Genomic DNA, 15,208 nt, shown 5'->3' on the forward strand with positions numbered 1-15,208 from the left:
CTTTCCCACTGCGCCCATTGAAGTCCAGTGCCAGGACTGGAAAAACATTGCAGTCAGTGGGAACACTCAGGAGAGCTGCCAGCTTTTTTACAGTACACCTACTGTTGTTACTGTAACACATTTCTGTGGCTGCAGGTTCATGCATGTAAAAAAAAATGTACCGGAAAACGTGACTCAAGTTTTTAATGGATACGTTTCCGACTTTTACTTCCTCAGACATCCAACAGCATGAAAAAAAAAACTAAATTAAAAGTATTTCCTCCTTTTGTTGTATAAAATCAAATTCCATCAAATCAGAAACACACCTGGAGTGTTTTCTTTATTCCTCCATGTATGTTTGAGAAGTCCTTTAGTCTCCCGTGGCAACCATTCAGCTGTGTAAAACGCCTGGCTGGACCTAGCTCCGCCTTCGAGGCCCAGCTCCTCAACAGAGCTGCAGTTTCAAAGGTTCCCAGTTTCCACCTCGTGGAGAGATCCTCCCAATCAGCTCCTTCAGACTAGCCAGCAGCAATTAGCAAACAGTTGGTGGAACTGCACCTCTAGCTTGTTATACGAGCTACTTGGTGCAAAGTTGATAAAAGGATCGTTGAAGGGTTAATAGAGAGGCAATGTTGTGATGGCTTCCTGAAGATGGAGTGGGGTTTGTTACAGATTCCTCATAAATCAGTAACTCCACAACTTTCTCCCTGGCTCGTCTCCGGTGTTCTTTGGTCTTTGTGATGCCGTTTATTTACTAATGTTTTCTAACAAACCTCTGAGGCCTCCACAGCTGGATTTATATTTAGACTGAGCTACAAATGGACGGAGTCCCTTGACTAACTGGGTGACATTCGAAAGAGTCAAATTCATGTTCACACCACACTTTTAAGAGTTTGTATGTAAAAGTTTCAAAAGCATTTATTTACTTCACGCTTCACAAATGCTTCATTTTGTCTGTCAAATAACATTAAAATCTGAAAGATAGAGGAGCATGAATATGTTTGGAAGCCATCATACAAATATTTTTTTTTGCATTGCTTACATGCAAGTGGAAAATAAACAGTGCAGCTCATTTCTGGAGGAAGCAAACACTGGTAACACTTTATTTGAAAGGGTGTGAATAAGGCTGACGCAACACCTGTCATGAGGGCATAAATGTTGTTCAGTAAATAATTTTATTTATTTTGAACATGACATAAGTATAAAGTCACACACATGAACAAGGAATGCAAAAGACATTTTTGTACCACAGATATAAAAAAAACACCTAAAAAAGTAAAAAAAAAAAAAAATTAAAAAGGCATAAAACGTTTAAGAAAGACATTTAAAAAAAAATGAAAACATGACTTTTAATGCAAACTTGCATTAGAAGTCCATTAAAGTGTCATTATTTACGGAACGAGACTTCGTGGCATAAACATTCATAAAGACTCCTCCATGCTCCCGTCAGTCCCTCCAAACAAAGTGCTACCCATTAGTTTGGAGTTGAACTCCTCTGGCTTGATGGCAGCCAGCGGTGTTGACTTCAGGTCGCGTAGGTGTTCTCACGCGCGCGCACAGATCAGCGATCACGTGTCGGGGGAATCCACGTGGAAACCGAATGTTACTTTAACCGACTCGTAGTTACGCACAGCGTGGCACCGGCGCTCTGGTGGGATTTCGCCTCTTATTTTTTTATTTTTTAAGTACTTTTTAGCTGCGTGTGTGTCGGGGCGTGGCTCCTGTGTGAAAGTGACCCCCCTCTCCCTCCTCGCCCTCTCGCGTTTCCTCCTCTGCATGAAAACCGCTGTCTGAGGGAAGTTGTGTGACACACTGTTACCAACACCACGGACGTACAGATGCCGCTCGGACGCTCCTCCGCTCCTCTGCATGTGTGAGGACACCCAGAAGCGATGCGTGAGCTCGTTAAGGTAAGTCACACAGATAACCAGATGAAACAGACGGATGTTGAAGTTTTTTTTTTTTTTTTTTTGACAAGTTTGCACAAACCATCTGGTCTAAAAGTGCCCTCCTCGCTTCGCAGCAGATGGCACCTCCTGCAGCCACTTGTGGAGTATTCCTGGATTACAGCACACAGACTTGCTGGCTTCTCTGGGACTAGAGGCGTCGCGGATGACCGTCACTGATGTAACCCACCTGCAGATTTCAGGACGCACTCTGCTGAGATGAATGCTCCGTACATCGCGATCGAAGCAGTGATCGCTGTCCTCTCCATATGCGGCAACGTGCTGGTGTGCTGGGCTGTGGCGATCAACAGCACGCTGAAGAACGCCACCTACTACTTTCTGGTGTCTCTGGCTGTGGCTGACATCCTGGTCGGCTGCCTCGCCATCCCCTTCGCCATAATCATCAGCGTCGGCTTGTGCCTGAACTTTTACGGCTGCCTCTTCCTCGCCTGCTTCGTCTTGGTACTCACTCAGAGCTCCATCTTCAGCCTGCTGGCCATCGCGATTGACAGATATCTGGCGGTGAAGATCCCACTGAGGTGAGTCCGCGCTTTGTCACTGACGGGGTTTTTTATTCATAAAGAGGGAAAGCTTCTAACTTGTACTGAATTCCCGAACTCCCAGATGTGGTATTATGGCTCTCTGCCCTGGGGGTCATCGTATGAGGGGGACAACATAACAGCTCAGAATAAAAATGATCTGCGCTTTGAGCCGGAGCTAGTTTTCTCTTCATTTCTTTATGATATCTAGTATTTTAATAAAACATGGCGTAACAGTGAAGCTAGTTGATGAAGCAGATGTTGTTTGCTTAATTTAAGGATTGCTTTGAATAGATTATGTCATCTCTTTACTTCAAACTCTGAGGTTCTAAAAATGATTTTACTTTACACCAAGCAGAGATTCTTAAAAGTATTCCAGTTTTATAAAACAGTTGCTTTATTTTTGTCAGGAAGGGTTTGATTTGTGTTTATGAGCAAAAAAACGTAAGTCTTTCCCCCCCCCCTCTCTTTTGCCACAACCTACTTCCCCTCCATTATCTTTTGCCGCTGATTACCAATAGTGGTTAAAATATGTGTCAGACCGGGGCACTACTGATATGATAAGGTGACGAATAATATCCTGTAAACTGTTACAGAGGCGGATGGTATTTTTTATGCTTTTTAATGTAGAACAATTGCGAACAAATGTGATTTACTTTAAAGTATTTAAAGAGTTTTTACATGGTTTATAAAATGACAGGTTTAATGTATAGTAATAACATGTAATAGAGTATGATAAGATATGTAATATTGCATAATTAGAGATGCACCAATCAATCAATCAGCCTGATCATTTTTAACTTTGATCCATAACTGGAGTCTAATATTTTACAAACACAAAGATCTGGTGTGTTTGTAAAAGGATTTTCGCCCAGCGTATTGAGTTTAATGATCAGATGAGTGTTTTGTGTATAAATATGAGCGATCTTGTAATTGTCGTGAGGTGGTGTGGTTGCGGTGAGGAGAGACGCTGAGACCCAGGTTGTGTTGATGAATAAGATTAATTTAATAATAATAATACGCTCTCAGTCCAGGACAGGCAGCACGGCAAACAAGCACACAGCTAATACCGGTAGCAACTGACATATGGGACTCACGGGAGCTAGCACAAACCAGGACTTGACAGTTCTACTGGAAAGTACATACGGTCTAAAGAGAAGCTGGCACAAACCAGGACTTCGCAGTTCTACTGGAATGTCCGACTACGTTAGACATAGACAACGACAAGTTGACGTTAGACAAGGACCCGACGAGGAACACAGACAACAGCTGGGTAAAATACACACGGGGTAATCGGGAAATGAGACACACCTGGGGAGCAATCAGCGGGGAGGACAGGACAGAGACTCACAGGAAACAGGGCTGAACACAGAAAAACTCAAAAATAAACACACAGAAACACGGAACCTAACAGTACCCCCCCCCCCCTCAAGGGCGGATACCAGACGCCCACAAAAACATTCAACAAAAAACAACCCAACTGGGTGGGCGGAGGGGCGATGGCCGGAGGGCAAGTGTCCAGAAAACAACAAAGAAAAACAACCCAACTGGGTGGGCGGAGGGGCGATGGCCGGAGGGCAAGTGTCCAGAAAACAACAAAGAAAAACGACCCAACAGGTGGGCGGAGGGGCGGATCCGGCGGGCGTCGCCGGCGCAGGAAGCGGAGTCCCGGAGGCGGGTCCGGCGGGCGTTGCCGGCGCAGGAAGCAGAGACGTGGAGCCGGGTCCGGCGGTCTCTTCTGCCGGCGCAGGAAGCAGAGACGTGGAGCCGGGTCCGGCGGTCGTTCCCGCCACCGCAGCAGGAGGCCCTCGGGCCCGTGGGGCCGGCTGGAGGCCCTAGAAGGCCGGCAGAGGGGCCAGCCGGCAGGAGGCTCGGACGGAGCTGGCTCGAGGAGCTCGGGAAGCTCGGGGTGCTGCGCACCGGCAGCGGGCTGCGCACATGCAGACTCTGGAAACTCGGGGGGAGCAGACTCTGGAAACTCGGGGGGAGCAGACTCTGGAAACTCGGGGGGAGCAGACTCTGGAAACTCGGGGGGAGCAGACTCTGGAAACTCGGGGGGAGCAGACTCTGGAAACTCGGGGGGAGCAGACTCTGGAAACTCGGGGGGAGCAGACTCTGGAAACTCGGGGGGAGCAGACTCTGGAAACTCGGGGGGAGCAGACTCTGGAAACTCGGGCGGAGCAGACTCGGGGAGCTCGGGCGGCTGCGCTCCGGCAGCAGACTCGGGGAGCTCGGGCGGCTGCGCTCCGGCAGCAGACTCGGGGAGCTCGGGCGGCTGCGCTCCGGCAGCAGACTCGGGGAGCTCGGGCGGCTGCGCTCCGGCAGCAGACTCGGGGAGCTCGGGCGGCTGCGCTCCGGCAGCAGACTCGGGGGACTTTGGAGCGGCCCACGCCACTAATCGTGCCGCCTGCCGCCCGGGCGCCAGCCTGGCTGCTTGGAACCCCACTGCCAGGGGAACTGTGGCGACAGGAGACGGGCTGATGGCGGCGGCTGGAGAGGAGGCAGGAACTGGTTGAGGTGGCGGAGCTCTGACAGGTGAGGTGAATATTTTCTTGATGAGGAATTCTTCATGCATTTCTTGAATTAAATCCAGCATGAACGGATCAGCGTGAAACATGCTAGACAGGTAACTGAAGTCCTCCTCGAACTGGATGTTATAGATGTCCTTTGATTTAAGGAAGGGGTAAACGGGTGGAGCTGTGGCGGTGGTTGCTGGGTCCATGTTGGCGTTCCTCACCAGTCTTGGTCGGGTCCTTCTGTCGTGAGGTGGTGTGGTTGCGGTGAGGAGAGACGCTGAGACCCAGGTTGTGTTGATGAATAAGATTAATTTAATAATAATAATACGCTCTCAGTCCAGGACAGGCAGCACGGCAAACAAGCACACAGCTAATACCGGTAGCAACTGACATATGGGACTCACGGGAGCTAGCACAAACCAGGACTTGACAGTTCTACTGGAAAGTACATACGGTCTAAAGAGAAGCTGGCACAAACCAGGACTTCGCAGTTCTACTGGAATGTCCGACTACGTTAGACATAGACAACGACAAGTTGACTAGACAAGGACCCGACGAGGAACACAGACAACAGCTGGGTAAAATACACACGGGGTAATCGGGAAATGAGACACACCTGGGGAGCAATCAGCGGGGAGGACAGGACAGAGACTCACAGGAAACAGGGCTGAACACAGAAAAACTCAAAAATAAACACACAGAAACACGGAACCTAACAGTAATAACTTGTAATGCTGCTGGCAAAGAGTGAGCAGCATATTTCATTTCTATTTTAGTCTTAAGAATGATAAAAAAAAAAAACAGAAATGGGATTGGTCAAAGACAGACTCCATGTCAGACGTCATTAAAAAAAAACAAACGACATGAATCATCCGGATCAGAAGCCTGATCGTTGGGTCTGTATCGATAAAACTTTAAAAACTTTAGTCCTTTTTTAAAATGATTTTGTTCTTGCTACTCGTTGAGAAGAAATGAAAGTTACATCATATTACTTTTTTTCAAAATTGATATTTAATCTGATCGCCAATAATTGGCAATGATTAGAGCTGACATGCTGGGACATTTCAAAGTAGACATTGCTGGAGTCGATTTCACTTACCGACGTTAAATCTTCTGCTCCTTCATTTCCAAGTTTGCGCCTGGAAGGCAGCCATTCCCTGTAAATCTTTATTTACTCCTCAGAAACAAACCAAACTCCCATTTCTCCTTTAAGGTTGAGGGTTAAGGAGTGAAATGAGATGCAGCCTGAAACCCATCAAGCGGTGCTCTAATTAATCACGTCATGATGGTCATTTATCTGCAGCGCTGCAGGTTCAGCTGAGAGCCACTCGGCTGTTTAATCATATATGCTAATAATGCAGGAGAAGCAGAAGCATGCAGACCTCCACTCACACCATCTTCACATGAGATGAATGCTGTTTTTTTGTCTTCAGAAAGACGCACGGATCAGAATCAGATCAGGGACCCGTGAAGCTTATTATTACACTCTGGGTTTATCCAGCCAGTCCTTTGAAATTCATCAGGTGCCAGGATGCATAAAGTCATCTTACTTGCTTACATATTTGTTTTACGTTTGATGGTAAAGCAACAGAAATCCGACAGGTTGGCATCTGAGTAATAATCATCGATTTTTAAAATTTCGCTAACTTATTTTACATCACGTGTTGCGATGGTTGGTCGAAAAAAGTTTGACACGGAAACATTTAGCATTTGAACTCAGCAACTTAATACATATTCTGTGAGTGAATTAAATGCCAAATGTACAGGGGAGCATCAATTATTGTAGTTGACGGTAATCAAGATTTGCCCATTTTCGCCTTGACCAGCATTGACAGATTAAGTTTAATGCATTGAAACCAGCATATTTTTAGGTCTAGTTGAGAAAATCCAGATCAAGTGCACAGGAAACCCACTTTTATGCATAAATGGGGGTCATCTAGCAACTCCATTGATTGCTAAATTAAAACCCAGGTTCAGCTGAATGTGTTTGTCAGTCAAACTGAAATGAGAAAAGAAAATCAGTATTAGTGCAGCATTACACCAGTACAGCTAAACGTTGGTCAAACATAAATGCTTCTTTTAAATTTCACACTTATGAAATAAACATGAAATAAACGTCCTTGGATTTCAGCAGGTGGTATTTTTTTTTTTAATTCTTTTTTTTTTTTTAGCTTTTAGTCACTGATTACTGTAAAGGTGTGATAAAACCACGTTGGTTTAACTTTATCCTACACTCGTGTGATTTTCTGTAAACGTTGCAGCATAAAGGAGCTCTTGAGTGGAGATTTAACTTTAGGACACAGCAGTGAATTCACTCAGCGCGCTGCTTAGCACGGTTCCTGAGCTCATCCTGTGTTTTCCGCTAATCTGTTTCCAACGCTGCCCCGCCCGAGGGCTCAGAGACCAAAACCATTCACTGCTGATTTCCATGCTTCTCTGCTCCACACCGACTCCCGGCTGCTTTTTCTTTGTGTTCTGCTGATGGACACAAAGAAAGCACAATAAAAACACAGACTCTTAGAAAATGATCGCAAACAAGAGTTTCCCGCCCAAGCAGTAATTTAGATGTGAATTCATCTTAATGCTTTTGATTCATAAATTAAATCTGCTTTGACAAATGTTCCAACAATGTTAGCAGTAAATATGTTTTATTCTAATAGAATAACAATAGAAGAACAATATTTAGCAATATTTAAAACTAATAAGTGTCCAATTTATTTATTTAAAAAAGGCTGAATTTACTGACATGTATTGTTTGCACTTATCTAACTTGTAAAAAAAAAAAAAATAAAGCAGGGTTGAGTGATTAGAGACAAAAGGCGAAGCCTCTGGATCGATACTTGCCACTGAGTGTCAGAGCTGATGGCAGAGGCCAGCAAGCTGTACTCTGAGTGTGTGTGTGTGTGTGTGTGTGTGTCCTCATGAAAACAGAAACAGACAGATCGAGCTGCCAGCAGGGACAGCGTGGTGCTGCTTGGTATTTCCATGAATTGAGGAGCAGCAGCTTTGTGATCAGATGGGAAGCGTCTGTCTGCAGGTGGTGTTGTTTTTGGGCCGTGTCAGCGAGCTGTCGGGCCGTTCGTGCCGCGTCGGATCCGCTGTCATTTCCATTACGCTCAGAAACCCCGGCAAGAGAGGACAGTCTGACACAAACTCGCGATGAAAGTTGCCTTTCATCCCGACTTTACAAGCGAGCGGCTTGTAAAGTCCCCCGTTTGTACGTCTATTTTTGACCCACAGAGCCAAACCTGGAGCTTGTCACTTCCCCCCCACGCAGAAGTAAGTGTGGGGGGGAAGTGACTGTTGTGACTCTGAGAGCATAAAAACACTCAAAGAATCCTGCAGAAAAATTCTCATTCTGAAAAGTTTTGCCTTGTGGGCACTGAGGAGTCCCTACGAGTTTGCTGTGTTTCTAATCAAACTATTTTTCTAATGGTTATTTTAGTAATCGATTAATCTGTCGACTATTCTGACAATTAAACCACTTAAGTATTTTTATACAATATTAAAAATAAATTTTTAAATAAGGAGATGAACTTTTTATTGCCTAAAGTGCAATAACGTCGCATTCCTGAACTGGGTGAAGCTAAAGCCATTTTTCTTGAGGAGTTGTGGCTAAAACATATTTACAGTCAAAGGTGTTTTTATATTAAATGTAAAATATTTCTGTACAGTTTTGGCTAAACTATTTGCTCTCAATATGTTTTTTTTTCACCAAATGGCTTTTTTTTCTGTATATCCCAGTTAACAATTAATCGAATTTTAAAGTTGACGATTGTTTCAATAATAGGTTAATCGTGATTGATCTGATTAGTCGTTTCAACACTTCAAATTTTTATATCAAAAATGAACAAAAACTTGTTTTAAAATTATGATTTCATTTGTTTGGGGAAAATATATCCAAAGCAACTTATTGGAAATATACCGACCCACCTGTTCAATCACGATCAACCTTTTTGTTTTGGTTTTGATGCCAAAGAAGTCGAGCTTTTCTGACAACGTGACTGAAAGAGCTAAAATAAAAACTACCAACACATCACTGCCTGTTATATAAAAAATAATAAACCAAAGACAGATGAAACAGCAATGCCACGTAGAGATCTCTCCGGTTTAGCAGAGCAACACGAAGGAAAAAACCTGGAGACTTTTGCACATTCTGAACTTGTTCATGCTTGTTCATGGTAATACTGTTCCATGCGTCTGTCTCCGCCGCAGCTATCTCTGTCAAAACATAAAAGCACTTACAGATCACACAACAATCTGGAACTTTTGTTACAGATACCGTGATGTGAACGTAACTTTTCCTGCTTTCTTTGACTCTGAACTCTAAGGTTTCTAAGGTGTTAAGAGTCAAAGTGACATAAGCTGATGGGGTAAAATGTTCTTACAAACAGTCTGACCTGAAAATGTTGTGGAGTGACCTGACAGCTGCAGTATGCAGCTTTTACAAGAATATGTCTTTTTTTTTTTTTTTTGCATATTTGTTAAAACTCTCACTACGTCCCGACAGTATGAGACAGATGATCTGTGAAAAAAATCAACTTCCTCCCAGAGCTATTATCGCCATCTGCAGAAATGCTCTGCTCCCAAACAAAAACAACCAACCAGAGCCAGGAGGAGAGTTTCAGCGCTGTCAGTCACACGTGTGTACGCGCTGCTGGCTGGGTCTGATTGGTTTTTGTTTTGTTTTGTTTTGTTTTTTTATGGTTTTATTGGCTCTAGTGGCCTTTATTTGAGAGTGGCCAGACAGGAAAATAGGTAATGAGAGAGGGGGCAAAGGTCACCATGCTGGGAATCGAACCAGTGTCATCCTCTTCGAGGAATAACGCCTCCATATGTGGGCTGTGCTTCAGCCCTGTGCCACCACAGCGCCCCTCTGATTGGTTGTTCTTGACCAAGCTGGGTATTTCTGCAGATTTCTGCAGAAAGGACCACACAGCGAGAGGGTTAGAGGAGCTCGATCCCCCCTCGCCCCCGCAGATTATCTGTTAACATGTTATTAATGTTACATACCGCAGCTTTAAGCAAAATTCTCCATTGCGGCTGAATTAAAACAGCGAGCCAAAACACCTCCAACATGGCGGAAAAGACTTATTGTTAACTGCTGCAAACGCTTGACAGCTCTGGCAAGAAAAATAGAAACAAAAGAAATCTGTAAGGAGGAAACACTTTTTTTTTTTACGACACGGTAGTTACACACAGCTGCAGACTCTACATGCAGAAAATAAGATCAGTGCCTATGTTGAGCTCAAATGACACATCCAGAGGCATTGGTGTGCAGGTTTGCTGGCCTGGAAACGCCACGATTCTGTCCCAGATAGAAGCTTTTATGGAGCAGAGAGGCCAGATGCTTCAAGATAACCGAGCCACAACACACACTCAGCGCTTCCCCCACCCCGACTCCAACCCTGCTGTTCTTACTTCTCAAAAACAGCCCCTCTGGCTGCTTTCTGAGATCAACTCAGACACACCAGACAACTCTTAAGAATTATCTGTTCCCTCATATGCGGACCCCAGTCAGAGAAAATGAAACCTCGCTCTGCCCCAGGTGTCTGACTCAGACAAACATCGTGTCACTGGGTCGTGCTTTGCGGAGATGGAGGTGTCTGCGTCGCGGCTTCGTAATGCGATGAAGCGGATTTGGAGTTGAAGAACGAGGTGAAACTCTGCTGGTGGCTGGACTTCAAAACAGCCGATCCATATTTGTGGATTCGTGACACGGACAACGATGGGAAAAGGTGCAGCTTCGGGATGCAGAATGAGCCGTGAGTCGATGAATGCTGCACCTCTAAGGATCAGCTGTAACACAAAGCAATGAGCTGCAGTGAGATGCAAAGCCTTGCAGTGTGTGTGGCTCTGTGTTGGTGCAGAGGAGTGGGTTTGATTGTGGGTTTCTTGGTTTTGTTACGATGATCATATCTTTGCTGTTCATCTCACCGCGATTTTGTAATTTTGTTAGTGTTTCCCAGCCTCTTGGTGCCATTTTGTAACACAATCAAGTGACTGTTGCCACCGGTTGTTTTAAAAATGCTCTCTATATATTAAATATGACTTGAAAGAAATTTGACTGTAATTTAGCATCTTGAAATTGGGCCTTTGTCTCTTTAACCCTTTCATGCATTTTGGTCACTCAAAAAGGTAAAAAAATATATTGTGAAAAAATATATTGTGACATTAGATAACCCCTAAAGAACAACACTACTGATGGATTTTTCAAATAACAACTTTGTATTTGGAGAAAATTACAATTGATCACCTAAACGAAAAAAATTAAATTAAAATTTTTTTTTATGCCTTAAGAAAATAAAAAAAGGGAAATAAATCCTGACACAAAGGATCATAATTCATGCATGAAAGAGTTAAGCAAGTCCTCCTCTTTTTGAAACTCCACCTTCAGGAAGTCATCACAACATCGTTCCTCAGTTAACCCTTTAACGTTTTTACCAGTGTTGCTCTGATTAGTAACTCCTGTAGTGAGTTCAGCAGATGCAGTTCCACCAGTGTTTGCTAATTGATGCTGGCTAGTCTGAAGGAGCTGAGTGGGGGAGGACGGCAGCTCAAAGGAGGAACTGCATCTCAAAGGCGACGCTGTTTCATGATTGAGTGGTTGCCATGGGAGATTCAGAGGATCCTAAAGCGCTTCACACAAAAAAAAAAAAACAGTAGTCTTTTACATTATTAGCCATTTTGTTATGACATGAATGTCAGTTTTGCTTATCGTTAGATGAAAGCTTGCCTTCTCACTTCAGCTTTGAACTAGATTTCCGTTTAGGAGACAGCTAGTGTTGTCAACAAAGTGAAAACTGTGTGAAAAAAGGGGCGATCTGAGTCAGATGGAAGGGAATCCACCCGCTTGTCACATCTGAAGCGAGTTTGACGACAGCCTGTGGGAGTTTTAGCCCTGCTGTAACTGAAACTCAGCATTGATTTGATGTTTTATAAATGTAAACTTTAACCTATATTGAGTGGATTCTATGTGCTGGAGGCCGGAAAGGAGGAATAGTAGAGGAGTCTACAGCCTGCGGCTCTGGAGCCATAACTGGCTTTTTGGATCTTCATAACTTTGGCTATTGATTAAAAAGAAACAGCTAATATTTAAAAATTTAGACACAATAACAAACAGCTTTTCCTTTTATTCCTGCAATACTTTCAATTTAATTAGACACTAAAAGCACTGGTAACGTCTTTTTCTCCTCATAAGGTTGGGATAGCACATGGTTTTCTATCGTTTTCACAATAAATCTGAAAAGTGTGGCAAACATTTGTATTTAACCCTTCTTGGGTCGAATTGCTTCAGGGAACACCTGCAGATCTTTATCCACTTTATTCTGACCTCTGCAGATCTTTAAAGCCTCTGATTTATCCTCTGCTTACCTTGATGGTTTTGTCTCCCCAGCCAAACTTTCCGTTATTTATACGGGTGAATAGACGATGCGCAGTGAGATCGTACTCTGACCTAACCCTGACCTGCCTGCTCTGGTCTTAATGAAGCTGCTTGTTCAGTTCAGAAAACATCTGGATTTAAACCGAGACGTTAAACAAGTCGACTCAGTTTACGCATCAGGTGACATCTGGAGGGAGTTTATCCTGGCTGTCAGGAAACCAATGACAAAATTTTGACAAGTATTATTGAGCTTCAGCTTCACAATCTTTTTCTACGTTGTGTTAATTTATTATGTAAAAAGGCAATAAGATACACGGAAGTTTGTGGTTGTAACGTACCCTGAGATGGAGCATGAATATTTCCACAACATCCTATTAAATATTCAAATTTTGTCTATTTAATAAGTAGATAAATATTGACTAGGATTAATTTTGAGAAGGAAAAAAACTATTAGTGACGTAATAAACTTTTAAATAAACTAAGAGACTAGTCTAAGCTACAAAATATGCATTTAGGATTCTTTGTCATCAACTAAACTACAAAAGAAAATATGCTAACCTGTCAATATTTAGAGACTTTTGTTGTTTTAACTAGATAATATGTCTTTGATTAAGATTGGTGCATCTAAAGTAGATGTTTGAGCTTATCGTAGATGTTAAACTTTGGTCAATTTCACGTAAAAACAAAAAATTTGAATCACTGTGGTGAAAGAAGCAACAGAGAAATGGAGTCTGGAAGTGACTTGAGCCTGGCATGATGAGGTCAACCCCCATCAGCAATGACATTTTCACCAGTAAGGGGAAATTCCTTCAGCTTCAGCGAAGCCTCGAAATTAATCCTCCGTCAAAGTCATAGAAAACCTAAAAGCCGTTTCACTCTTGAGAGAGCGTGATGCAATCAGTTTCATTTATCACTGCATTTCTCTGCTGCTTTAGAAACTTAACAGAGCAGATCTATTTTACGTTGCCTCCTGTAACTGATCTGTGTTTCTGAGCAGCGATAAACATGATCAACCATTTGTTTCTCTCTGTTTGTTAAACGCTGCTTTGTTCCCTTCAATTGACGAGCTGCTGCTGAGAGGATTTTATCTCAAGCTGTGCCTGGCGTGTCTGCTTAAAGTCTGCCTTGTGGTCTGTTTAGTTCTGCTCAGGTAGCGAATGAGTGACTCTCTTAAATTGGATGTGTTTTCAGTCGGGACTCAATCGGGAATGATGTGAAAAGATCATAAACAGTTACTATCTTGCCTGCTTTAAATAACTACACATGGAGACTGAATCCAGATTAGTTGATCCCAGAAAATAAAGCTAAGACGGGCCAACCGAGTTCACTACTACGGTCTTAAAACACCTTTAAGAGAAGCAAATCTTATGGCTGTTTATGAAAAATGTTACTTTATTAACCTCTGAATTGTTGTTCAAAGGTTAGTATACCTTTAGTTACACAGACTGCTTATACACATGGAAAATTGAGGTTATTCCCTCTGCTCTGCAAACAACAGAACATATTGATTATAGTAGGCATCTTAATATTATGCTACTTATTTTGATTTTTATACACAGACTTAAAGCACTTGGTAAATTTAGCACTTTTTAAAAGCTTATTGCGTGACATATTTTCTCCACAGCATGGCTGTCTGTCTGGAAATTAGTCATTTGTCGAATTTGAAAGCTAGCAAAAGGTTAACTTCAAAAGAAGCTAGCTTATTAGCTTATTTGCTTATCGATGCTAGTTAGCTGGCCTCTTTAATGCAGCAGCAGCTACGCTACACAGCCGGAGAAATCTCTGGACTCTTCCAGGTTCTCGATATCTCATTAAAGGACTTTAAACCAGATAAACTAAGGTTTAGTAATATACTGTGCTATATTATTGGTGTAGTATATTGCTGTTGTAGTCTTTACAGAGCATCACTGGGAGTTGGGAAGCTCATGGTTGGTTTATTACTCGGATCATGGTTATAGTATTTAATCAGAAGACTCAGTGAAGGTGTGCAGACAGATTTACAGCAGAGACTTTGTCTCCTGCAGGAACTTTGCACCAGTTTTCTTCTCACCAGTCAGTTTGTACAAACAATCTGAAGGGAGTTGATATGATTGAGGGGTTGTCCAGGTCAGTGACAAACACTCTGCTGTCACATGTTGGACAGTTTGTGGGGCTTTTGCTGTGGACGCAGCTGGACTTTAAAGTGGATGTTGGGAGTGCTCAGGCCGTGTTTGTGTGTGGCGTGGCAGAGGTCGGTGGCCCCTGGGGGCTGAGGAAGCAGAGTTTGGAGAAGAAAGCAGAACAAAGATAGATGCCGGCGGGCTGTCGTCATGCCAGGACTAATCCGTTCAGCCGCTGGTTTGCTCGCTGTCTCCACGGAGAGTGGGGAGCGGTGTTCAGGAGATGGGCCCTCTGGGAAACGGATCCCACACTCGCCGTTGTGCTCAGTGATTAAAAGGAAGACGGACTGGGCGACGGAGACCAACAGCAGGATGTTGTGGGTAATGAAGGAAGAGCGCAGGTCATGATGAGCTCCTTGGTTTCCTCTGCTGGGCTGCTTTGGGTAGCGTGTTTTTATTATTCATGCCCCCTGGGGCGTCCCGCTGGGCCCCCAGCAGGGGTCACAGGACAGAGCCAGGGCTCATAAACTCGTAGCGATCAGAATTATAAAAAGGCAGGGGCAGAACGGGATAATGATTAAAAATAATTTCTGCTGTTATGGTAACCTAACTTTTGTTTTACAATCAAATTCCCTGTAAAACAGGAGCAGTGATTTTCCGTCACGAAGCCCAGATTAAAGCCACATTTCCATCACCGCAGCATAAAACGATTGTTCATTTATCATCATATTATGCTACTGTTCCA

At 43.5% G+C, this 15,208-nt stretch overlaps 1 protein-coding gene across 2 annotated transcripts in view; it reads left to right on the forward strand.

The window, feature by feature from the left end:
• adora2b (adenosine A2b receptor) overlaps positions 1–15,208 on the forward strand; it is a 22,261-nt gene continuing 7,053 nt past the window's right edge. The window contains exons 1-2 of one of the 2 annotated variants that reach the window (XM_014989689.2): positions 1–1,889; positions 2,003–2,464. In XM_014989689.2, coding sequence (XP_014845175.1) covers positions 2,145–2,464 — 320 coding nt within the window. In that variant the 5' untranslated portion in view covers positions 1–1,889; positions 2,003–2,144. The remainder of the gene's footprint in view (positions 1,890–2,002; positions 2,465–15,208) is intronic. The other variant, XM_014989692.2, reaches the window with a different exon arrangement.

This window comes from Poecilia mexicana, unplaced genomic scaffold (genome assembly GCF_051168715.1).
Source record: "Poecilia mexicana isolate PSO_F unplaced genomic scaffold, ASM5116871v1 scaffold_14, whole genome shotgun sequence".
Taxonomy (NCBI): domain Eukaryota; kingdom Metazoa; phylum Chordata; class Actinopteri; order Cyprinodontiformes; family Poeciliidae; genus Poecilia; species Poecilia mexicana.